The sequence below is a fragment of the Onychomys torridus genome, chromosome 16 (assembly GCF_903995425.1).
Source record: "Onychomys torridus chromosome 16, mOncTor1.1, whole genome shotgun sequence".
Classification (NCBI taxonomy): domain Eukaryota; kingdom Metazoa; phylum Chordata; class Mammalia; order Rodentia; family Cricetidae; genus Onychomys; species Onychomys torridus.
Genome location: NC_050458.1, coordinates 56,113,239 through 56,139,816, shown reverse-complemented (window position 1 = coordinate 56,139,816; position 26,578 = coordinate 56,113,239). Strand labels below are relative to the sequence as shown.

Genomic DNA, 26,578 nt, shown 5'->3' with positions numbered 1-26,578 from the left:
TGAATAAGTCTGACTCGGTGCCTGCCCAAAAGCTGTCTTGTAAATCTGTCCCTATGGCTATGCGTCCATGTGTCTGTGTCTGTGCGTCTGTGTTTCCATGTGTCCTTAACACCGGGTGTTTGCTTTGTTTTTATTTTTTATTTTTATTCTTGGTTTTTTGAGGCAGGGTTTCTCTGTACAACTTTGCACCTTTCCTGGACCTTGCTCGGTAGAACAGGCTGGCCTCGAATTCACAAAGATCCACCTGCCTCTGCCTCCTGAGTGCTGGGATTAAAGGCGTGCAGCCGCTGCCCCGCTGCCACCGCCACCACCACCACCACCACCAAGCTGCTTTGTTTTTATTTAACAGACAGACAGCATCACATGGGAAAATGAATGATGGATACTTTACAGAAACCTTTAACAGGGCTTTACAAGGGGTGAGACTTTACTGAATGCAGCTGACACAGACAACAAGCAGATAATATCAAGTAATATCCAAATGCTGCTTCCACCTGTTATGGTGGATATTTGCTTTCTAAGGTTGCTGCTCAGTCTCTTTGTTGCTTTCCACAAATGACTACCATAACACAACACGTACATACATGCATTTTCGTGGGTCAAGAGCTTGGAAGAAAATATGACTTAAGATTGGAGTTACGCAATGAGCTTAGGTTGTGAAAGTTGATTACATAGGGAATCCAAGGGAAATGAAGTTCGTTGTTACGTTGTTCTCATAAAGGTGGGTTAAACAAACAGGCTCAGTATGTAGTAGGATAACAGTCTTAATTCTTAAATGTCCTCAAGGTATTTTATTAAATCTGGCTCTGAGGGTCAGCAAAAGTTCCAGTCTCTTAGGATGTATGAGATATTTTCATAATAATGTATCACTACAATGTCCTACAAAAGACAATTATGTGGCTGGTTGAAATGATGACAACAATTCAGGATTTGAAAACACAGCTCAGTAAAGAGATAGAAACACTGAAGAGAATTCAAGCTGAAATGAAGATGTAATTAAAAAAAAAACTCAGTAAAATTCAGTTAGAAAACTTGGGGAAAGCCTTACAAATAGAAAGATAACCTTAAGTAGAAGATTGGATATCAGGACTTGAAAATAAAGAATATGAAAAATATGTTAAGGACACAAGAAAGGAACATGCAGGAAACATTGGCACCATGAAAAGACCAAATCTTTGAATTATAGCCACAGAAGGTGAAGAGTCCAAAGCCAGTGGCATAGGCCAGATCTTCAGCAGGATCATAGAAGGAAAGTCCCCACGTTAAAGACAGACAGACCTGTAGAGATACAAGAAGTACACAGAACACCAAGCAGAGAGGGGTGAAAAAGACACTTTTTATAGCATGGAGTTACAATGCTAAATCTATAGAACAAAGAGAGCTTATTGAAAGCTGCCAGAGAAAAGGCACAAGTCTTACATAAAGGAAAACCCAGCAGAGTAACATCTGGTTTCTCAGTGGAAACTTCAAAATACAGAAGAGCATGCGGGCAATGCACTTCAAGTTCTAATACAACACAGGTCCCAAACTAGACCAAAGTACCCAGCAAAGCTATTGGCCATATTTGAAGGAGAAAGAAATAAAGTATATAAACATCCCCCAAACAATTCATGTACACCAAAGCATCTCAATAGGGAATACTAGAATACTAGGATTTCAGAACAAAGAGAGAAATAAGCCTAGTGAAGAGACTATATTGGAAAAATGGCAAACATGAGCCCACAACTTTATATAATAACCTTAAATATTAGCCTCATCTCCCCCAATAAAAAGACACAGGTTAGAGCTGAGTGGTGGTGGTGCACGCCTTTAATCCTAGTACTCAGGAGGGAGAGGCAGGTGGATCTCTTTGTGTTCAAGGCCAGCCTGTCTACAGAGTGAGTTCCAGGACAGCCAGGGCTACACAGAGAAACCCTGTCTTGAAAGAAAGGGAGGGAAGGATGGAGGGAGGGAGGGATGAAGGAATGAAGGAAAGAAAAAGAAAGAAAAGAGAAATAAAAGAAAGAAAGACCCTGTACTTAGTTAGAAATGTAAAAGAAATAGATCAATTTGTAGATTCATTAAACACCATAAAAATCCCATCAGAAAACTTCTAGAATGACTATTTTCATCAAAGTGGCAGAATACAAAAACAACTTATACAAATCAGTAACCATTCTATATACCATGGACATGCTGAAAAAGAGGTCATGGAAACACTCTCACCCACAATGTCATCTCAAAAATAAAATATCTAAGAATAAACCTAATAAAGGAGATGAAATACCTCTACTGTAAAAGACTTACATCTCTAAGAAAGGCTGAAGAAGATAGTAGAAGATGGGGAGATCTCCTATGCTTGTGAACTGTGAAATGACCATTTTACCAAAAACAGTTCCCAAACTCACTGCAACTTCAAATAAACCCCACAACATGCCCCACAGAAATAGAAGAAAATAGCATCCTAAAATTTATGTGGAACCAGAAAATACCCTGCAGAGCCAAAGCAATCCTGGGCAAAAAGGGACAACGTTAGAGCAATTAACAAAGCAGATTCCAAGCTATATTACAGAACTAAGGATTTTTTTTTTAATCCAGCATGGTACTAGTACAGAAATAGACATGTAGATCAATGGAACAAAACAATATACAAACATGAGGACAGTCACTATAGGCATCTGATATTTGACAGAGATTCCAAGTATTCACACTGGAAAAGCACACTGTTTTCAACAAATGGTGTGGAGGAAACTGGATATCCACATGCATAAGAATGAAATTAGATTTGTATCTACCACAGTATACAAAAATTAGCTCCAGATGGATCAAAGAGCTTAATATGAAACCCACAATGCTGAAACTTATAGAAGAAAACTTTGATAGTGCCTTACAAGATCAAGATGTAGGAGGAGGCTTCTTAATAGGATTGTGTTTGCTCAGGACCTAAGGTAAATGATTGGCAAATGGGACCTCATTGGGATAAAAAGCTTCCCGTGCAGCCATGGAAACAGTTGAGGAGAAAGGAAGTCTACATAGTGAGAGAGAATCTTTGCCAGCTATACATCTGATAAAGGCTTAATATCCAGAATTTAAAAGATCTTAAACAATGAATAAAAAAAAACCCAACAATAACAACAAAAAACCACTATAAGCAACCTAGTTCCAAGTACATGAGTCCAATTGCAAAAAACAGAACTCAAAGAGTCAAGACAATATGGCTCCCCCAGAAATTATCACACCCACACCCACTGTAATTTTCACTCAGAAAAGCCACCGAGCTAATGAACAGAACAGTGATTATAAATATGTTCAAGGAATGCAAGGAGTATATGAGCAAATACCTGAATGAACACTGAGAAAACACAGATGAACAATTGCTTGAATTGTTCGCAGTGTTTGGGAGGCAGAGGCAAGCGGATCTCTGTGAGTTTGAGGCGGCCAGCCTGGTCTACAGACTGAGTTGCAGGACAGCCAGAGCTACACAGGAAGACCCTGACTCAAAACAAAAACAACAAAATAATGAAGAGAATCTTTGAAGAAAAGACAAATTGAGATAACGCTCAAAATGAAAATCTCAGGACGCGTTAAACAGAGAGCTCAGAGGAAAATCTCACCAATGGGTTAGATCAAGTAGATAAGAGAAGTTAGATTTTGAAGACAAGCTGGTGGAAAGTAAAGATTAAAAAGGAAATTTTTTCAAGTAATCAGGAAGGGAACATTTGAAAAAAACCTGTGGCACTATGTGAAGACCAAAGCTATGAATAATAGATACACAAGAAGGAGTGGAAACCCATGTAAGGAAACTGAAAAAACTTTCAACAAAACCATAAAAGAAAGAAGAGATGCTTATTAAGGTCACAGTCTATGGGACATAATGAAGTAGTCATAAAGAAAGGTTCATAGCACTATGTGCCCACATATAAAACTTGAAGGATCTTGTAGTAATCACTTACTATACCTAAGGGCCTTGGAAAAAAACAAGAATAAAGAACCCACAAAAGAATAGATATAAATAATAAAAATCAATGCTGAATTTGAATGAAATAGAAAATTAAAAATATAATGAATTAGTGAACCAAAAAATTGGTTCTTTGGAAACCTTTAGCCAGATTAACCAAAAGGACGAAAAGGAAAAGTCCCTGGCATAGACTGAGCAGAGGGCAGTCCCATACTTCCTTTTCATGCCCTGTGGGCCCAATCAGAGAGATGATCATATGCTGTTCACCCACCCAGTTAGAGGTGATTGAAGCCCCTTTGCCCTTATGTTAGTTGCTGGTTCTGTCTACTAGCATTTAATCATCCACAGGTGTCCAAGTGCTGTTACTATGGCAAGCTCTCTCTATCCACACATTTACATGGTCAGCCTTAGCTTTCCCATGGCAAAGAGGGACATCTACTACAGCCAGCAAAGAAAGAGCCTCAGTCTTGCATGGTTACCTCACATTAGGTCCATGTCTGTGGAGTGGTCTCCAGTGGCCGCCTGGGTGGAATTGCCATGTTAGCAGTTGTTCTTACTTCTGATTCAGCCTCTTAAATTAGATGGATTAGAAGAAAGGATATACAGAAGGACAACAGTCTGCTTTGGGGATGCAGCTGGCCTGCAGTTGATGACCAAGAACCTTATCCTTTCTCTTTGGTAGTCTGCTTGGCTATCTCATACCCACTCCAAGCTTATCTGCTTCTTGTTCCTGATATTCTTGGCCTTGCAATTTTAGCCATGATTTTTCTTTTAATCCTAAAGTCTGTTTCTCTCTCTCTCTCTCTCTCTCTCTCTCTCTCTCTCTCTCTCACACACACACACACACACACACACACACACACACACACATACATATATACACACACACATATACACACACATATATACATACATACATACATACATACATACATACATACATACATATACATATATATATATGAATGAGCTGTGTTAATTCCGAAGATGCAGGGGGAAAGACCACTGACGCAAATCATCATAGACAAAATGATTAAAGCAAGCAATTAATTAAAGCAAGATATTTTTACTCATGTACATGGGCTGCCTCTTCCTACAGGTGGGGTTCAATAGATCAGGAGTGGACATGGGTAAGACAAGGCTTTTAATAGTTCAGGAGTAGGGGGTTTCCAAATGGGGAATTTGGCAGGCTAATAGTCTGGGTTACAGAAGCAGAACATAAGCATAACACGTTGGTCATAACAAGTGCCTGAAATAGAAACATGGTTGCAATGTGGTCATAACAAGATAGTCATAGCAAGGTGGTCATAAGACAGTCATAACATACAGTTATAACAACAGGTGGTCATAATAACCTTTTGAACCAAAGGCATGGTTGCCATTTCCTGGAACAGATAGTACAGAACCATTTAAGGCTACAGGTGGGGCACAGCCCAGTCTTTGAAGAACATATTTAATCAAAAATAACAATGAATCTAATTTTATCTTTGTAGTAAGATAGTTTCACGTCTAAGATGGAGGCAGGCTGGTTTATTAGCTACTTGCAATTTTCACTATGTCTCTTTTCTCTTACTGCCTGCCGAGATCCAGCTCCTGCATCATACATTCTTTATTTTCAGAGTTAGGTTTTTTAATGGACAGATGAGAGAATACCCCCAAATCCATAAATAGAATCAGCTCTTGTTTTCCACAATACAATGCTCTATTTCCTTCTCCAGTATGGAGAACTTAGCATGACCCCTTTTAGTGATGACCTTTATTTCTTACTTTACACTGAATAGCTAACACTGATATATTTTGAAAAACAACATTACTGGTGGGGGCCAGGATAAAATGTCTGTTCATCTCAGGACACCAAGGACAGGCCAAAGTGATGATTCTATCCAAATCTATCTTAGTATGATAAATGTATTGGAGTTATTTGTAAGAGCATGTAAAAAAGTTCATATATGGAATCATGGATGATTCAAAGGCAAGTACAAGTGGTGACTCTAAAAACTCTGCATCCCTGGAGCTGAAGGGACTGGAGGTTTGGTACTCTGTAGCTATTACTACTTGGATAACCTTAGAGGAGCTTTGTGAATCCTGTAAGCTTCAGGAATATCCTGAGCCTTATAAGGTTGTTTAATTTATTTTGCATGTGTGTTTGTGTGCAAGGGTATGGGTGTGTGTGTGTGTGTGTGTGTGTGTGTGTGTGTGTACACATGCCAAAGCATGAAGTGGAGATCAGAGAACAACTTGCAGGAGTTTCGGTCAGTTCTCTGCTTCTACCATGTAGATCCCAGTGAATGAAATGGGGTCACCAGGCTGTTGCTGGGCAGCCAGTGTCTTTACCAGACAGGCCATCGGGTCAGGCCACCGTCTAAGTCTTGTTAGCTTCTTTCACTGATTCCCTGAGTCTTATGAGCTGCCCTGCTCCCTCCAAGATAGAGCATTTCCTTTGGGAGGAAAGGGCAGCCCAACAGTGGGAGCCAGTGTTGGGCTACTGCTGTTTTGCAGGGCTGGAGGTGAGTCCAGAGCCTCGCCCAGGCAAGGGGAGCCTCCACCACAGATCTTTGCTCCTTGGCCTGAATCCATGGCCTCTCTGTCACCTTCCTTCTCTTTGCTCTTTTCTTTCTTTTCTTCTTTGTGCAGGAGGTAATAGAAGAGTTGGGGGAAGGAATTGGGGCAGGAAAAGAGCTGCTTTTGAATTGGAGGATACATTTATAGTTTCATGTGTTTGGCTCATTTTTATATCTGTTCCTGAGTATTTTCGGGATAATTATGATTTTTCAGAAAACCGTGTAGACAGAAAACAACATTTTTTAAGATGTTATATTTGAAGGCACCTCATGCTTTTGTTACATTCTTATATCTGGAATTAAGTGGGACAGTTGCAGGGTTTTGTTTTGTTTTTTTATGTATTCCACCCCACAAGATCTTGTTACTTTTATTCATGGTAACCATCTTATGTAAAGCTCAGTGTGGAGTGATCACAGTTGTTGCATTTAACAAAAGTTAAAATCCTCAATAGTGTTTATTTGTTAAGTGATTTAATCTTAAATAAAAAGAAACATTCTTCAAATGTCCAGATAAAATTCCAATGGAATATGGAATTTTTTAAACTAAAACAGTTGTGTGTATAAGCAAAGCTTACATATTTCAAGAGGTAGAGATACTTGATTTTTTGGAGGGCAACTATTTTATCTAAATGAAGGCTGTCTGAATTCAATAGTAGTAAGCCCTGTATTATCTGTTCTCACTGGTAGAAAAAAGTATTTGCTTTAGCAACCCGGGCTAATAATGTGTAGATTAACACAGAGATTGCATTTGGGCCCTAATTTATAGTGATATGCTTGCAAGCATGCATTTACGGGCAGCTGGCCCATTACAGCATCTTGGCGAATCGATTGCTTTACAGGATTTCAAAATGTATTGGCATAAATGCCAGAATGTGAAGGAATTGCACCACATGGGTTGGATTTATCAAAAGCAGCAGCATATTATTCCAAATGGAATATGTGCCAGGTACCAGCTTGTAATGGCAAACATCATCTGCTCCTATTGAGGAGAACAGCATGGGCATGCTCAAGACTTAGCGGTGTCTGTCATCGACCACATCATTATTTAGCAGCTTGGTATGCACTCAGATCTCTCCGTCCACAAGTTCTCCACAACACTATCTGCCTGGAGCATTTTCCTGCCCCTTCTTTCTTCTTCGTATTCATTGAGCATATTGTTGTTGTCTGTTCTCTATATACCTGATCCTGGACTAAGATGATAAGACAAGGACAAAATCTGATCCAAACACCCAACAAAATCCAATATGGATGAGTGATAAGCAACAGAATCTACAAAAATTATCCCAGAGCAAGGAAACAGAAATCACGAGCCATCTGAAATCAGAAGAGTCCTGGGCAGAATAAACATTTTTAAGGAGCAGTTATGAAGACATATGGTTTGTTTTGGTAACACAGATTACACAGCAGTCAACCGACCATTGCCTGATATAGGGCAGTGATATAAAAATTGATTTAAAAGGTAGGTTGAGTGGGCACTGTGCCCCCCATCAAACACTCTAGTGGAGTTATCCAGAGAGTTCAGCCATTTCGAGAGTCGATCAACCTCATGTGCAGATGGTGTGGCAACAGTGTGGAAGTGCTGAGCTGTGCCTGGAGAAGGTTACAGACAGAGACACTGTAGAAAGCTTGAGACTGAATATATAATGTTGCCCAGGAAAATGACTGTTTCCAATCTTCATAATGGGATCCTTTCTCTAGAGTAGAGATGGGGGCTCGTGGTGGAGCTGATCTCTGAGCACTGAGCTACATGGACACTTTAGGCCATGCATGTTGTCTTTTGGTGGAGATGGATGAATGCCTGGTCTAGCAATAGAAAAAAGAGAGACAGAAGGCACAGGTACAGAGCAAGAGTAAGTGTTTTATAGCGGGTTAGAAGTAGAATCTAATTAAAACTTGACTATTAAAGCCTGGGAAGTAGGAATAGAGAATGAATGTTCGAAGGCCGTAGTTCTTGGGTTTCTGACACTTAGGTAATGCAGGACAAGAACAAGATTGAAGAAAGAAAGGATGGCGCATGTGTGGGATTGGCAGGACCTTTTTCCTTAATCTCAGCATACTGTCTATGAAGTTCTAAGGTCACTTATGCAGACCTTATTTGATTTCTATGGATGATTCCTTCACTATCACCACAGTCACAGGCTGCTTGAGGACAGGCCATCTTAGGCTCCTGAGCATCATACAGAGTAGACCCCAGGTCGGCTCTCCACATGTGGCAAATCTACAGGGGAAGAAGAAGAGAATGATTGGATGTCTAGGGTAGTATTTAAGTTAGATGTTGTGAGTATATCATGGGACATCCCATTAGGGCAAGAACAAAGATTCCTCTCTGTGCCGAGCAGCGCACGCCTTTAATCCCAGCACTTGGGAGGCAGAGCCAGGTGGATCTCTGTGAGTTCAAGACCAGGCTAGTCTACAGATCTGGGACAGGCACCAAAACTGCACAGAGAAACCCTGTCTCAAAAAACAAAAAGCAAACTAAGATTCCTCTCTGACGGCCCTGAGGGACTGCTCAGAAATAGAAGAATTTATCATGAAGTCATAGTGGCCCATTTTCCTAACTTTTCTTGAGAAATGTTCAACTCCCTGGATGTAGGGATAAAATAAGTAAGGCTGGCTCTCAGAGCAGAGGGGGCCAACAGGAAAGGAAGACAGCCTTACACATTGACATGGGCACCGAGTGTGGTTCCTCCTGCAGCTTGTAAGTGCTCTGATCTTACAGAGTTCTTATTCAGGGTATTTATAGGTTGTTCATGCTTTTATACCTAGGAAATATGCTGATGCAAGTGTATCTTTTAAAATATGCCTGCTAACGGGCAATTAGCACACATTCTAGCTTTACTTATGTTCATTGTGACCTGGGGAGAGCTACTATTACAATCCAGGCAAAGATGTCATAGACCATCATAAGGCCAAATTAGTGTCCTTCATTAGCCAGCAACTAAGATCAGGCTCTTTCCCAAGAGAAGCTTGGTACTGAAGCTCAGGCATACAGCATTCAGAAAGAAAAAACAACAACATGACATGCTTGGCAGATGTAGGTGAGGGGAACCTACTAACATTTGCTTTGGCAGAATGCAACTGTTTTGATTATGCTTCTGGGCCATGGTCTGAGTCAGGTAAAGTCTCAAACTTGTTGTCAAGGTGAACATGACTGTTCAGGGAGTTAGGAGCTTTCCCCTTTTTTTGGCCCACTTTGTTTTTAGCTTTCCTCATTTCTGTTGGAATACCTATGCAGCCTTCGGGGTAAGATGCTCATGATGACAACATGACTGTGCAGATATGAAGAGACATTGAAATGGAAGGTTATCAGGATGGTGTCAATGCTTAATATCCCTGGTAGCTAATAATTATACCTCGCTGTTCTTGCCTCTGCAATGTGCTGATTAGAGCTGCATGTCAGGATAACTTTCTTGACTACCAAGAGGAACAGAGACAAGACTTTGAAATGCTCTTTGGTATATTGGTGCCCTGTGTGGCCTGGTCCTCATTCCTTGACAACAGCAGACAGATTGAGAATGACTTTGCCAAGCTGCTGTTCTGAGCTGGTCGTGGTCTTGGGAACTTGCTGTGTGTGTGTGTGTGTGTGTGTGTGTGTGTGTGTATAAGTATGTGTACGTGTGTATGTGTGTTTATCTATATGTTTATATGAGTTCATGTGTATATGTATATGTGGTTATGTGCCTATGTGTGTATGTTGTGTCTATGTGTGTTTATGTATGTGTATATATTTTGTATGTTTTTGTGTCTCTGTGAGTGTGAGTATATGCCATGTATGTGACTACCTATAGAAGCCAGAAGACGATGTCAGATCCCATGGAGCTACTTGACATGGATGATGCAAACTGAACTCAGTTCTGTGGGAAAGCAGCAAATGTTCTCAGCCACTGAGCCAGCCCTCCAAAAATTTTAATAGATTTTTCCTTTTATAGAACTTGTAGGTTTGACTACTCAGGCCCTCTATGAGCTTTGAAGGTTTCATATTTTGGAGGATGTGTCTATTGTTGTAAGATGATATGTGTGACGGCATAATAATTGTATTACTGTTTATGTAATATATTATATAATAGTATATAATATGTAACTGTCTTATTCGGTTACTATTTTGAACTCAGTTCTTTTATCCCTGATGCCGGTCATTTATGTCTTCTCTCATTTTTTTCTGTATGTTAGTTTCCAGTGGCTGCTGTAACAAATACCCCAAAAGCTGGTAGCTTAAACAGTATGTCACAACCATCCAGTGACGGTGTCAAGGTTTCGAAGTCACATTAGAGATTGAGGACCAAGACGTTCTAGGCGAATCTGCTCTAGAGTGGGTGATTCCCTGGCATCCTGTGCTGCTTTTTACTTCATGACAGCTTGGTTTTCAAAACAGGGACAGAGAAACAATGAAAAACGGAGTATTTATGACTGTCACCGAATATCCTCAGGATGCAGATGATCCCAAGGCTAAATGGGAGCTTTTTGCATAATACCCTTGAGCTCACTAAGCTTCGTTGCTTAGGAAAGGGGAAGAAACATTTTGCCTATGGCATTTCTTGGGTGGGGAGAGACCTTCTTCCCAGGGGGGTAACCAAATTCTACGAGCACAGGGTTCACACAGTGGGATACTGTAGGAAAGTGTATCATATGCAGACTACGAAAGTTGAAATCTTGAGCTTGCAAGATGGCTCCTTGGGTAAAGGCCTGACATTAAACCTGACCCCAACAATTTGAGTTCAATCTCTACTACCCACACAGTGGAAGGAGAGAGCCAACCACTGCCAATAGTTCTCTGGCCTCCACATGCATGCCAAAGCGTACATGTCCACACATATGCACAAACATAACCTACATACATAAAATTCACAGGTTATTTTCAGAAGTACAAATGTGTATTTGTGGTCTCACAGTTCTGGTGAAAAACACGTTGAAAGTCAGTTTGATTGGGTTGAAATGAAGGCATCATTAGGCCTGTTCTCCCTCCACAGGCTAGAGGAGGCAGTCTCTTCCCTGATTTTCCCGCTTGGATATCATCCAGTGTTTCATAACCTGTGTCTGGGTCAAACTAGTCTGGGTCTTTTTCGCTGTCTTGAACATTGCACTTCCTGTTACGGCTCCACTGTAGATGAACCAGGTAATCTAGTATACCCTCATCCTGAACCAACCTGCATGTACTCTTTGCCATTTGAGGGCAGAGCTCAGGACCAGGATTATTTCAAAGGGATCCTCGCTTGGCCTCCACAGCCTGGCTTGAAACTCACAGATTTATTCATCTTTTCCAGGAACCAGCTTCTGGTTTCACTGGTTCATTTCAACTGTCTTCCTCTTTGCTATTGTGTGGGCTGTATTACTGTTTTCAGCCTGTGCTTCCTTCATCTTTGGGGGGGGGGGGGGAGCAGTTCTTAGGGTTGAAGCTCCATTCGACAAATTTGACATGGTGCATTTTCATAGACTTTGGCATTCTTTTTACATTGTTCCTTGGTTGTTAGAATTTTCTGAGAGCGTCCACTTTAGCCGCTGTTCTCTAGGTGCCCTTTGGTTAATTTCTAAATGGCATTATAGTCAAAGAACATTTTCAGGGTAATTTCCAGCTTTGAATAGTTTTTAGTTAATTGAGATTAGTTTTGGAAATCTGTTTGGAGACATTAAAGCATAGCTGTTTCTTTTCTGAAGACTATGAACAGCCCTTTTCTGGTTCACATGTCAGGTTTTGGAGAGCTGCACCTGTATGCATGAGGGCATAGGAAAGAAACTGGCGAACTCCCTGCTCCATGAGGAGGAGGGTTTTTATTGTGCATAAGAAAGAAAATATCCAGAGGCCTCTGGAATCATCCAGAGCAGAGAGAGGTGGGAAAGAAAAAAGAAAAAAACATACACTTCCCCTGAGCCTAGGTTCCTCCTCCTACTATCTCTCTGCCTGCCAGCCCCACCTATTCCTCTACTGCTTAACTATTGGCCATTCAGCTTTTTGTGAGACCAATCAGGTGCCTTAGGCAGGCAAAGCAACACATCTTTATGTCATTTAAACAAATGTAACACATCTTTATATCATTAAACAAATACGGCATAAACAAATACAACACATCTTTACATAGATAAATATTCCACAACATGTACTAGCCCACCCCTTCATATATAGGCAAGGCAAACGTTGGTCCTAATTCCTTATAGTTTTCTCCCTGTGACCTTACCTGACCATCAGTTCAGGTAATAGTGACACAATGTAATAGTGGAAATTGGTACGGCATTTTGAATACTGTTACAGACTTCTTAAACAAGGAAAAGGTAGTCTTTGACCTATGGAAAGCCAAGATAAGCATAGTTTGATTTGGTTATCATTTAAAATTTATTCCTAATACACAGAGTGAATGATATTTTACACAAATGTTTTTACTTTGGGGGAAAGATAGGTGTTTATATAGTGCTGTGCACATCTCTCTTTTTTTTTATAGTTCATTTAGAGATATTTATATTTGCGCAGAATCCCACCTTTCTTCAGACAAGTGATCCATATATATTTCAACACTGTCACAGTATTGTTTCCCACAGCCTCTCTGATACAGTTGATTGTCCTATCACTTCAGTGAATCTAAGTGTGGCATATGCCCAGCCCACTTTTTAAATGAATTGAGTTCTTAGTGATCATCACTGCTCCTCTAGGCTGATACGTAATGTCTTGACATCAAGAACAGAAACATTTTCAGTAGGTCCAATCTTGTGATTGTAACCATACTTGTGAGGAGTCCAAATAGTCTGAGCTCCATAGCATTCAGTTCTAATTAATGCTCTGTCTCAACATCTCCTAGTATCATTTATTATTGAGACCATACACATATTCTTTGTGATTTCTGCAAGCTAAATATGTGACTTTCAGAAGATTCCTGAAATAGTGAGATTTACTTGGATTTTAGTTCCCTTGACTTAGTTTAGGGTTTGGTGATAAACATGACCTTCAGGGGAAGTGCTTTAATTAAGCAGTTGGCATTTAGGGAATCGCAGGCCATTTCCTTTAATAGCAGAAATGCCCTGGATCCTAGGCATAGTTTCTAGCACAGCAAGGACACCATATACAACACATGTTTGTGTTTCGAGGACACTTTGTGGCATACCATTCTGGGAGGAGAAGCTGTGCCATGACCCAGACCAGTTCTCTTACTAGAGCCCTCAGTCATTTAGAATCCACAGCTGTGTAGAACTGCTCTAGGCTGCCCGAAACCCCATTTATATTTTATTACATGCATTTCCCAGTGTGTGTGTGTGAGCGCGCATGCACATATGTATGTGTTTTATGTGTGTATACACATACGCCTACTTGTGCATGGCATAGTGTTGTGTGGAGGTCACGGGACAGCTTGCAGGCATTATTTCTTTCCTTTTGTCATGTGGGTCCCCAGGATGGAATTTAGGTCATCAGGCTTACCGACAAGTGCCTTTACCAGTTAAAGCATTTCACAAGCCTCTGGTTTATATTTTAAAATAATCATTGGTTCAGGACCAGCTCAGTTTGTAAACATTTTCATACGTGCATATATTTGTGCACAAAAGACATTATCTTTCTTTTATTACATTTTGATAATACCCAATATATCCATAAGCAGAATTGATATCAAGCCTAAATTCCTTGATGTCAATAGAATAGAGTGGGATGAAATTTGTTTGTAATTTGTTTGGAATAAATGTTATTTCATGTGTTGTTTTTACCAGTTACCTCGTAAATGGTCACACGTGGATGCATTTTAAGGTGTACTTAATTGTTGAGAAAGAAAAGCGAAAGGCATAATTAATAATTGTAAGTAGAAAGAATGCAATGTAGAATAATGTGTGACCGATTTGGTTCTGTGCGTCTAAACAGTACCAATGACATGCTACCATCAGAATTCTCTGCTGTTACTTTTGAAATTACAACTGAAAAACACTGTCAGTTTTAGAAGTAATACATTGTGCCCACATTTCTGTAACAGTTTTATTTCAAAATGCCCAATGGTGTTAATTTCACAGAGATTTTCAGCAAGATCTGAAAGTAATGGCTGGGTCTTTCTCTCTCTCTTTTGTAAAAACAGCTGGACCTATAATCTGCAGAATGCTGAGTTACCCCCCTACTCGCCGAGCCTTGGTGGTGGGATGTGGTTTACAGATGTTCCAGCAGCTCTCTGGTATCAACACCATCATGTACGTATTCTTGTTGGCTTTCTCTTGAAAAGTCTGTGAAGGAAATATTTCACAGGGAAGGCAGGAGAGAGTTCTTGGTGATTTGTCACTATTAAATGCGGAGAAGTGTCCTTTGGGTATGATTTATGATTGTTAAATCCCACCACTTGGAACCTAGAAGTCGTTTTGTGTTTGGTATATTATTGTAACTATATGTTTCTTAAAAATTGTAATTATACCACTGATACTTTTGATTAATCCAAGCTAACATCATTTTAAGCTTTATTTATTAGAGAGTCACAGGCATTTTTGTGTAATGCTGTAATGATTTTGGAGCACGTTCTTTCCCATATCGACTGCATTCCTTTCTTGACCACATTCTCTCATCTTGCCCCTTTTTCCCAGACAGCTTTGTGCCTACTTTCATATCATCTCTATATATTTCATTTTACATACCTACATATAATTTAGGACTCTCAAATGGGAAAATAATGTCATATTTGTCTTTCTGAGACTCACTCTAATGCACTTAACATGATAATCTCTGGTTGTATCCATTTTCCTACAAACAATATAATCTCATTATTCTTATGACTAAACAAATTCCATTGTGTATATAAATGGTATTTTCTTTATCCAATCCTCTGTTGATGGACATCTGGGATGGTTCCATAGTATAGCTGTGGTACCCAGTGCAAGGTAGTGAACGGTGCTATTAAGCATCTTTGTGATGTATTCACTTACAGTTTTTGAGGGGTGTAGTTGGGTCATATTGTGGGCTTCAGAGAATCCTCAGTGCTAAAGTCCATGGTTGCTGGATCACCTTAATTTATCCCAGTAATATGCAAGTGTTTTCTTATCCTCATCCTCATCAATCATTTTGGTTTCTTGATGACTACCATTCCAATTGTAGTATCAAGAAATGCATTTCCATGGCTAGTGAAGTTAGCTTCTTTTCATGTATAGTGGCCATTTGTATTTCACATTTTGCGACTTTCTGGTCATTTCAGTCTCCCATTTAATGATTTGATTGATCTTTTTTTTTTAGTTATTTTTTTTTTAAGTTCATTGTATATGCTAGATGCCAGACCTTACACATATCTGCAGCTAGCAACGTTTCTGTCCAATTCTGGGTGTTCTCTCTGCACCTAACTCAGTTTCCTTGGCTGTGTGTAAGCTTTTTAACATCACTGGGCCCCATTTGTTTACTGTCTGTCTTCCTTTCTGAGCAGCTGGTGCCCTTCCCAGAAGGTGCTTGCCTATGCAGATATCTTCAACTGTTTCCCATAGGTTTTCCTCTAGCAGTTTACAGAGAAATGATCATGTGATTGCTGTCCTTGCTTCTGTTTGTGGAGTGTGTCATTTATTTACTTGAATACATTGAACCATCTATGTATCTCTGGAATGAAATTGACTTGATTGTAGTGAAGTTTTTGATGTGTACTTGTATGGTTTTTTAAAGTCTTATATTGGTTATCTTTGAATCTGTGTTGATCAGGACAATTGTGTAATTTCTTCTTTTTATCTGTTGTATCTCATTCTGAATTTGGTACTGGGGTAATAATGGCATCGTAGGAGGGGTTTAGCAGTGTTCTCCTTTTTATTTTATAGAATAAATAGCTTTAGAAGCATTGTTGTCAATTCTTTAAAGACATGGTTGAATTTAGCAGTAGACTTTTTTTTTTTTTAATTTGAGAGATTTCTTATTCTTCAATCTTGTGTCTTTGAGATCTGCTTAAACTGTTTATGTCATGTTAATTTAATTTGGGTGCATCTAGAAACTCATCCTTTTCAATTTTCTAATTTAATGAAATATAAGCTTTTAAAATACATACTAATGATTTTCTGAATTTTATTGGATCTGTTGTAATATCTCCCTTAGGGTCCTTACTTGGGGGATTTAGGTTTTCTGATTCTTTTGGTCATTTGATTAAGTATTGACCTTGTTTATCTTTTCAAAGCTTTTTTCTCATTGATTGTGTTTAATTTTTTTTTTACTTCATTAATTTCTGCCCTAATGTTGATTATTTCTTTCCATCGTCTAATTTGTGTTTTGTTCTTGTTTTCCTAAGTTCAGAAGGTCTATTGTTAAGTAATTTATTTAAGATCTCAGATATATATTTTTTTTAATACAGGCACTTGTAGCTTTGAACTTCATCTTATTACTGCTCTTATTTTATCATGGAAGGTTTAGAGTGTTGTATTTTCATTTTCACCCTGTTTCTCTGACCCATGGTTCACTAGTGTTTTTTTGTTCTTCAAGTTTGTACATGTTCTGTTGTTTCTCTTGTTCATTTCCAGCTTTAGTCCACCACAATGTCAGGTTTAATATAAGAAATTATTTCAGCTTCCCTAGTATCTTAAGATTTTCTATGGATCCTATTTTGTATTCATTTTTATGTTTTTATTTTTTTTTATTTTGTGTATATAGGTGTTTTGCCTGCATGCATGTCCGTGTACAACTTACATGCATGGTACCCTCAGAGACCAGAAAAGGGTGTTGAATGCCCTGAAATGTAGATGAATTTCTAAGCAGTCTCATTAAATAAAAAACATGGAGCCACAGCCTGGAAGGAGGGGACTGGACTTGCCTGTACTGAATCTACCAGGTTGAGCTGAATCCCTAGGAGAGTCTTTGCCCTGGAGGAGATGGGAATGGGGGGGAAGGGAGGGGTGGGGGCAGGGGAACCCATGGCTGATATGTAAAATTGAAACACAAATATCCATATAAAATAAAATAAAATTTGAAATTTAATTAAAAAAAAAACATGGAGCCAAATATAGGGGTGAAAGCCTTAGAGATCAGGGAAACAGGAATAGCCACCAGCCACCTTACCTTACCAGCTCTGTAGCTTCCAAATGCCATTACTTCCTGTCTACCCAGGCTTTTATTGCCTTGCTGTTCTGTGCTCTCATTGGCTCTTAGTTCAACTACTTCACATCTAGGTCTTTCTGGTTGATATTGGGATCAAAGGTGTGTGTCACCTTGATTGGCTATGTTCCCTAGTGTGGCTGTAAGCACTCAGAGACCCTGCCTGCCAAGAGATTGAATTAAGGGCGTGTGCTACCACTGCCTGACTATTGTGTTAATGGCTTGCTATTTCCTCTGATCTCCAGGCAAACTTTATTTATTAACAAACAAATAAAATATCACCACATTTCAGCACAGATAAAATATCACCACACTGAAACTACTTTTACAGGGGTTTATGAACTACTATTTGGGTGCTGGGAACCAAAACTGAGCCTCAGAAGACCAGCCAGTGCTCTTAACTGCTGAGCCATCTCTGACTGCTGGCCAGACCCACTATGCAAATTTCACCATATCCAGTTTTAAAACAATGGCCTCTTTAACAATAGTAAGTTCTGCAAGATAAAATAGGATAATATGGTGTGATGAGCGAGGATATTAGTCACAGAAATTGACACTGTCAGGGAAGTAAGTGGGTATTAGATCAACTGAGAAAAAGAGTCAGTTGGGGGACGTAGCCAGGAGGGGAAAGCTGGGATACTGTCTTCACCCACAGATTTTAGAGAGCAAGAAGTGGCTGGGCGGTGGTGGTGCACGCCTTTAATCCCAGCACTCAGGAGGCAGAGCCAGGAGGATCTCTGTGAGTTCAAGGCCAGCCTGGGCTACCAAGTGAGTTCCAGGAAAATGTGCAAAGCTACACAGAGAAACCCTGTCTCAAAAAACCAAAAAAAAAAAAAAAAGAAAAAAAGAAAGAAAGAAAAAAGAAAAGAAAAGAGAGCAAGAAGTAAAAGCAAAAGACAGAGAAAAGAGAAAAATAAAAGAGCTAGGAAAAAGAGGGGGTAATATATGAATTGTGTGTAAGAATAGTAGATAGTACTCAATAATAAACTGAGAAATGGCAGACCTGTAAAACATAGCCACACACAGCTGTCTGCCAGGGATTATGGGAAAAGCTTGCTCCTGTCTTTTCAGGGCTGTGCATTATCATGCAGTACAAGGCCATTAGTAAAGGAGATTATTAGGACCACAGTATAAAGGACAAGAGATCGTTTGGAGATGTAGGGAAGAACAAAAGGTCCCCATGTACTCCTTTCACCATGTATTGGTTGCGGGATAAGTGGACTAACGCTGCAGACCCTTTGGTGTGCTTCACTCATTATTAAGAGCTGTTTTGGACCCGTGCATCCTTTCACAGTCTCTGTGAGTTCCTAAGTTCATGAGTCCTGGTGATCTGAAGACAACAATGCTCCTGTTTCCTCTAACACATAGATCCCCGAGTGCTGAGTGATTCCATAGTTTTTTGTTGTTGTTGTTGTTTTGTTATTTGTTTTTGATATTATTATTATTATTATTATTATTATTATTATTATTATTATTATTGTGTGTGTGTTTTGTTTCATTGCAGGGGAGGAATTGTATTTTGCTTTTCATTTTATGTTTTGTTTAGTTTTGTTTTGGAGAGAGAGAGAGCATACTCATACAATTTGGTGGGCAGGAAGGTTGAGAGGATCTGGGAGGAGTTGGGGGAGAGGAAAAATATGCTGAAAATATATTGTATGAAAAAAATTAAGTAGAACAAGCAACTGCTTTGGCATGTATGGCTGTATAGGCCAATGGAAACACATTAAATACACTCACAATTAAATATAAAAGGTTCCACCACATCTCCATAGAGTACTCTTAGACACAGAATATAGCCATGTTTTCTGAGATACAGATCTTGGAAATCCACATCCTAGGAGTTTTCTTCCAGCTACTTACTGTAGTTAATCACTGGAAAAATAAGGATTATATACAATAAAATTTAATCAAACTATTCCTGCTTGAGACTAATGATATCATCCTTTAAATTTGCTTAATATGGTTAAGTACTTAGTAATAATTTGAGAAGAGTATAATGGTTGAATAATTTTCAATAATAAAGATTAGTGGGGCTGACAAGATGGCTCAGTGGGTAGAGGCATTTGCTAAGCAAACTTAGTGACAGGGGTTTAAGGTCAGGAACCTGTGTACAGGCAGAAGGAGGAAATCATTCCCACCATGTTGTCCATTGTCAGTGTGCACCTTGGCATACATGTGCCCTCCCACCAAGATAACCACCCCCACACTTTAATTTAAAAACAACAACAACAAAAATAAAAATCAGAGCTGGGCGGTGGTGGCGCACACCTTTAATCCCAGCACTCGGGAGGCAGAGCCAGGTGTATCTCTGTGAGTTCAAGGCCAGCCTGGGCTACCAAGTGAGTTCCAGGAAAGGCGCAAAGCTACACAGGGAAACCCTGTCCCAAAAAACCAAAAACAAACAAACAAAAATAAAATAAAAATTAGGATCCAGGGCCCTAGCACATTGCAACCACATTCTTTGTGAATTTGACATTATTCTCTCACAGTTTCTTCCCTGTCTGCCTGCAACCTCATTGCCTGTGTTTTTGGTTTTCCGTGATGCTGACATACTTTCATTTTTCTTGCCTTTATTGACCCGCTGCAGGCCCCGACAGTGCCTTATATCTGGACTTGTTCTGTGTTTATTCTAACCTGCTGTCACTCTGAGGCACATTTTTCTTTCTCAGTGGTGGTAGCATAGGACTGCAGCACAGGATGCACCAAACTTTGAATTAGCAGAGTCAGTGACAGCCCTGTACGGATATGCTAGGTGATTCCATCGCCACAGAATATTCTCTATTTCTAGATCTGTTTATTGAACTTGATAATTTTTTAATAGCACAGAAAACAAAGGATCGTGTTCCTTTTTTTTTTTTTTGTAGTTACTTTAAATAAGAATCGCAGAGCCATTTCTAATGGATGGTTTGTAGCTAATACCAGTGTGCTTCTTACTGCTAGATGAAATTGCTGTCTTCCTCCACCTGCACTATTGAGTGTAAATTGTGCTGGCCATAGTTTTCAGTCTTTAATTAAGTATTCATTTTTCTAAATCCTCCATCCTTTCTTAGAGATTAAGGAATATTCCTGGTATTCCTTGTGATTTATGATTACAATTGGTCTGTTTTATTCACCACCAGCTATACGTGGTAAAAGGTACCATTTGCCACAGAACATAATTGAACCTTAATCCTGAAAAATAGGGATAAGAAAGTAAATGATGATTGAAAATAGACCATATCTACTAGGCACAAAGCAGCTACCGAACTTTTCAAAGATGCCGATAAGACATCTGTATCTAGCAGCTAGAGACATGAAGACAAGGGGATAGAATCAGTAATTGGTGGTTATCTCTGTACTTCCAACACACCTGTTCAGAGCGCGTGCAACTTGTGAATCGGTGCAGGGATGCCCACAGTGCAGCTTGGCCTCAGGGATAAGACAGGGACTCTGGTGCTGTGTGTTTTCTCCTACCCTTTCTAACCTCAGTGTGTGTATGTGTGTCTGTGTGGGAGGAGGGGTGGGGGTCTTGGATGTGTACCTGCATGTATGTGTGCAGTGTGTGTATGTGAGGGTGTGCATCTGTATAGGTGTGAATGGATGTGTGCATGTATATGGATGTATGTGTGCATGTATGTGTGTGTTCATGGGCATGTGTGGGAGGTTATGCATGGATGTGTGTGTGTGTGTGTGTGTGTGTGTGTGTGTGTGTGTATCTGTGTATTCTTTTACATTACTCTTAAGATTCAATATATTTCATAAACTTTATTTCCAGTTTAAAATAATCTTTGAGTTGTAGCTTACTTGAATTTTGTGCACTTAGCTATACATATTAACTACATTCTCCCCTTGTTTTAAATAAATTTTGGGGTTCAGTCTCATGGATATTTCATTGTTATAAACTATAAAATTCTAACCTTTCCCCCTATGGTTTCTGCCCTTTACATGAGAAGTAAAGTGGGCACTGCTCTTCAGCACTTGAGCAAACGTTTCATAAAATACAGAAGCTGGTGTTTCTTTTTAGAAGTTGTAACTTCACCCTACGTCTCTGTGAGTTTTAAATTTGAAGTATTTTCTTTCTCACCAGCAGAAAAGTTCATGGAAACCATATGGAGAAAATACTGAGCATTCTTCCTCCAGCTACAGATACAATCTTAGTGACCTGTTGTTTTCTCTCTCTTCTCTCTCATGGGATATTTTCTTTCCGCCCTCTTTGCCTCTTGATTATCCTACCTCAGTCATGGCAGTAAACTCTCCTCTTGAAACAGTCTTCCATCTGTGCTATTTGTGCGTGTCTGTGTTGGTCTGAATACTGACTATATGATCCATTGTTTGATTTGATCCTAGACTGTATTTTTTCATCTTTTAACTCATTTTAACAGAGTACTCCTTATTTCTACAAACTTTATACACAATGTTTGAGAAGAACCATTTTTCTAATATCATCCGATTGCTTAATAATTTCAAGCATGTGTCTTGAGAATGTTTTCATCTAGTCACAGGAGAAAAAGACCATCAAGACTAGAGTGCAGGTCTTCCCACCAATAGAGTTGGTGTTGTGGCACTTGGCCTCATACACCAAGGAACTGTTTCATATGTCTCAGAAACAAAGAGAGCACAGTGCAAACAGTAATTACTGTAACAAAATATAAAATTACCACTGTGTAATTTATGCCAAGCCCTAGTTATAATCTTGATGATATTCACCTTGGAGACTTTATTTATGACAATCAGTATATATATATGAGCCATTCCTGCCACAAAGACACAACATGTTTCTGTACGAACGTCTGCCTGGGAGGAAGAAGACAGATGGTAGAGAGGTACACTATGTTCTGTGTGGATTTGTCAATAACATGATTCTTGTAAGGGATTATTATCTACATTTTGATATGCTTATATAAACAGAGAATCAGAACATCTCAGACAGTTTGAAGATAAGAGGTTTTTTTGTTTGTTTTGTTTTTCCTGAGAAGACAGAGAATTGTTCAACCCCAAATTTTAATGTTTAAATTTGATGTAAGAAAAAATTCTTTGTGGGAAACTTGTTTGGATCCTTTGTCTCATACATGTGTGTGCACGCATGTGCATGTACATGTGAATTTGTATGTGTGTAGAGGGATGCACTTGCCTGTGCAAATACTGTTAAAAAAAACATCAAGTTTTGAGTGTGTTGTTCAGTCACATCTCATTTGTTGAACTAGAGTCTCTCAGTGAACCCAGAGATCTCTGTTTCAGCTAGAGTGGCTAACAATGAGTCTCAAATCTCGAATCTACCTGTCTCCATCTTCCAGTGCTAGGGCTACAAACGAATGATACCATGGCCAGCTTTATTCTGTGGGTGCTGGGAATAGGAACTCAAGTCCTCATGTTTGTGCAGTAGCCAGTGAACCATTTCCCCAAACTCTATGTTCTATATTTTAGCCGTTCATATTTATTGGCTTCATCTCCTCCTCTTACTCTTTTACTAGTAAGAGAAGCCAAGGGATGGGAGTGGGTGGGTCACACTGTGTGGGCAGCTTTTGGTTGCCTTCTTAGTTTTCCTACCTGCTGTGGGATGGTCTTTCTGTATGCTATGAATATATGTTGCTCCCATTGGTTAATAAATAAAGCTGCTTTGGCCTATTGTAAGGCAGGGTAAGAGCCAGGCAGGAAATCCAAGCAGAGAGACAGGGAGGAGAAGGTCAGAGACACAGCAGTCACTGTGAGCTGCCCTAAAAGCAAGATGTGAAAGAACAGGCCACAGGGCAATACAAAGATTAATAGAAATGGGTTAACTTAAATGTAAGAGCTAGTTAGTTACAAGCCTGAGCCATTGGCAAAGCATTTATAATTAATATAAATCTCTGAGTGATTATTTGGAAATGGCTACAGGGTGTGGCAGGACAGAGAAAAAGCCTCCAACTACATTTAGTGCCCAACATGGGGCATGAACCCTCAACCTCAAGCTAGCCAGGTGGGATACAGAAAACCTTTTTGGAACAATCTGAATTCCAGTTGCATCTAAAAGAGAGACTTCTCCCTTTGTATTTTCAAGGATGATTGAGGCCTTTAGAAAACATTCTGTGAGCTAGGGCGGTGGTGGTGAACTCCTGTAATCCCAGCACTCAAGAGGCAGAGCCGGGTGGATCTCTATGAGTTTGAGGCCAACCTGGCCTACAGAGCTAGTCCAGGACAGGCTCCAAAGCTACAGAGAAATCCTGTCTTGAAAAACAAAAACAAAAGAAAACATTCTACGGTAATGAAAGGGTTAGCAGAAAGCATTTAATAAACATTAATTGCCAGGTGATACTCTAAATTGACAAGTACCCACAGAAATGGCAGAAGCCCTGCCCCCATTTGTGTGTCATTACATGACAACAATTATCGCCTTATACTCTCAGTGTTATAACTTACTTTCATACATAGTCTCTGCTTAAACATCCTGTCAAGTGGGTTTGTTTTGTTTTCATCACCACATCCTTTGAGGTACTAAGAATTGAAGCCAGGGCCCACACACACTCATCCTCTGCAATACCACTGTCTAGATAGGGACCAGGGACCCTAGCCAATTTAAGTAACTTGTTTACTGTCGCATGCTTAGATATATGGGGAAGCCTGATCTTATGGCTCCAGGCTCCCATAGTTACCTTTTAATCTTAGAATGTCCGGGAATCTCAGATCTGGATGTTTAAAACTTGTTGGAAAGTAGAGCTCAAAGATGATGGATGTCAATGAAGACTGTAACCCAGAATGACTTGACTCAATAATTTCCTTCATCCTAATTGTTTGGCACCAGAGACTTTTTCTTTTTACATTTGAATTTTGGGTATCTTCGTATATACAAAATGAGATGTCTTAGATGAGTAGGACCCAAATTGGAACATGAACTTCATCTTTCAAACATACATTAGACACAGCCTAAAATTAATTTTTTGCAATGGTAGCAACTACATTTTGACTACAGGTTAAATGAGGTCTAGGGTTTTCCACTTGTGTGTGGTGGGGGAAGTTTGGCACCTAAAACGTTGTGGATTTCATAGCATTTCAGATTTCAAGTGTTTGGTTTGCAGATATTCAACCAATAGTAAAATTGCATGCCTCTTAAGCATCAATGCAGACATCAAATTCTTCCATTTCCAGACATGGTGTCAAGGCCTTTGCATTATGACCTCATCTTGAACAAAGTCAAGCCAGCTTGTTGTTTGAATTAGTCATTTATCTTTGCTAATCACATTCAATTAATTTAATTTTTTAATGAAATATTTCTGGAACTGCTCCAGTCTTGTATTTATTGTCAACAAGCTCTCCTGGTATTTAAAAAAAAAAAAAAATGCTACAGTCAAGAAACATGACAAAAGCAGCATAGCCAGATGGAGGTAAATGTAGAGAAAACTAAAGAAGAAGATGGGGAAGTTTTTGTGGCCCTAGGTTGCTATTCTTGACAGGCAGGGTGAATGGAAAAAAAAAATAGGAGCCCCTGCCTCCAAATAGCATTCTAACAATAATAGCCAGGGAAATTCTTGGTGTTACCATTGATAATGCCTCTTTATCCCAAGTTTGTGAGACCTACTCCATGAGGTCCTTGAACTTTCCTTGACTTTCATAATGTGAGGAAAGACCAAGGTGTGTGACCATCACACAAAGGCTCACAAAAGAATGGCTTTACAATGGAGTGTTCCCATTACTTCCTGTTTCCTATGAACATGTTACAAGGATTCAGGTTATTTTTCAGATTATTCTAAAAGCAGATGCTAAAACTGGTCCTTGGTGCATTGGTGTTTTAGATCCATGCCAAGAAGCATCAGGAGGGAGATGGAATGTGGCCTAGGGGGAAAAAAAGGGAGGGAAGCAAAGGGTGTGTGGTTAGCAGGCTCTCCCAGCAAACAACCTGAGTTCAGTCCTACTGCATACTTGCAAAAGACTGGTACAGAATGGGCTTCAGTATCACCCTAGAGGTGACCCAGTCTCTAGTCCCTCAACTAAGTGTTACTCTTTCAGGTCTTAACAGGTAGTCTGTCCACTTCCCTGAGCACCTGCTCATGGTTCCAGAAAACGCAGGCAGAAGAGCAGAAAAGCAAAGAAGGTTGAACTAGAAACTGTCAGATTCTGTAGGATTCCTTAGGGGAATGCAGAGGGACCAAGAGCATGGGTGGGGCTTTGAGGCATTGGGCGAAAATCCTCTCCTTTCAAACAGTTGCCAGAATTAAGTTAACAATATACAGATGTGAACTTGGTTGCCACTTTTTATGGTTGTAGTACATGCAGTTCTAGTGGAAAAAGAAGTTAATGTTTATTGTCCACAATAGAGAAAGTCAGTAATAAAAATGAGAGATTCATGACAAGAAGCAATAGGAACACATTTTCTTGAGTGTATCACTTTTCCTTGTTTAATTCACAACACCTTTCCCGTTACAACAATTTTTACAATGTATCTTAAAGTACTCATTTTTTAACAACCAAAATGTACTATTTTGTTTCTGTAGACCCAATGGCATGTACACTATCATCCTTGTGGTTGTAGTAAATCCCCTTCGTAGACAAACGTGATTATGGCTATTATGCAGCAACAGAAAGTGCTTTAGATGGGTTGAGGTAGCACGTGAGATACAGCGATTTAACCCATGGTGTGGCTTACTGTCTCAGTAAAGCACAACCGTGTCTCTAAACTCACCTCTGAATTTGAAAATCACACCACTCTGGCCAGTTCTAAGTGGACTTAAAAAAAAAAACAAAAAAAAAAAAAAACATTTGGAGCCACTTAGAATAGGACTTATAATAGTGGTGACGTTTTATTTGTGATGAAATGTGATATTTTATTTGTATGTTAATAAATAAAGTTTGCCTGGAGATCAGAGGAAATAGCAAGTCATTAGCACACGCCCTTAATCCAATCACTTGGCAGGCAGGGTCTCTGTGTGTTCATAGCCATACTAGGGAAAAGAGTCAAGTGTGGTGGCATAGGCCTTTAATCCCAGTACCAACCATAGAAACCTGGAGGTCTGTACAGACAGGCAGTAACAAGGAACTGAGGTAACTGGGCTAAGAGCCAATGAGAGGGCAGAACAGCAAGGCAATAAAAGCCTGGGTAGACAGGAAGTCATGGCATTTTGGAAGCTACAG

General features: G+C 39.6%; 1 protein-coding gene across 1 annotated transcript in view; it reads left to right on the top strand.

Moving 5' to 3' along the window:
• Positions 1 to 26,578, top strand: part of Slc2a13 (solute carrier family 2 member 13) — a 296,552-nt gene that overhangs the window by 145,390 nt on the left and 124,584 nt on the right. Inside the window, exon 4 of the mRNA XM_036208221.1 lies at positions 14,538 to 14,646. Within this exon, the coding sequence (XP_036064114.1) occupies positions 14,538 to 14,646 (109 nt within the window). The remainder of the gene's footprint in view (positions 1 to 14,537; positions 14,647 to 26,578) is intronic.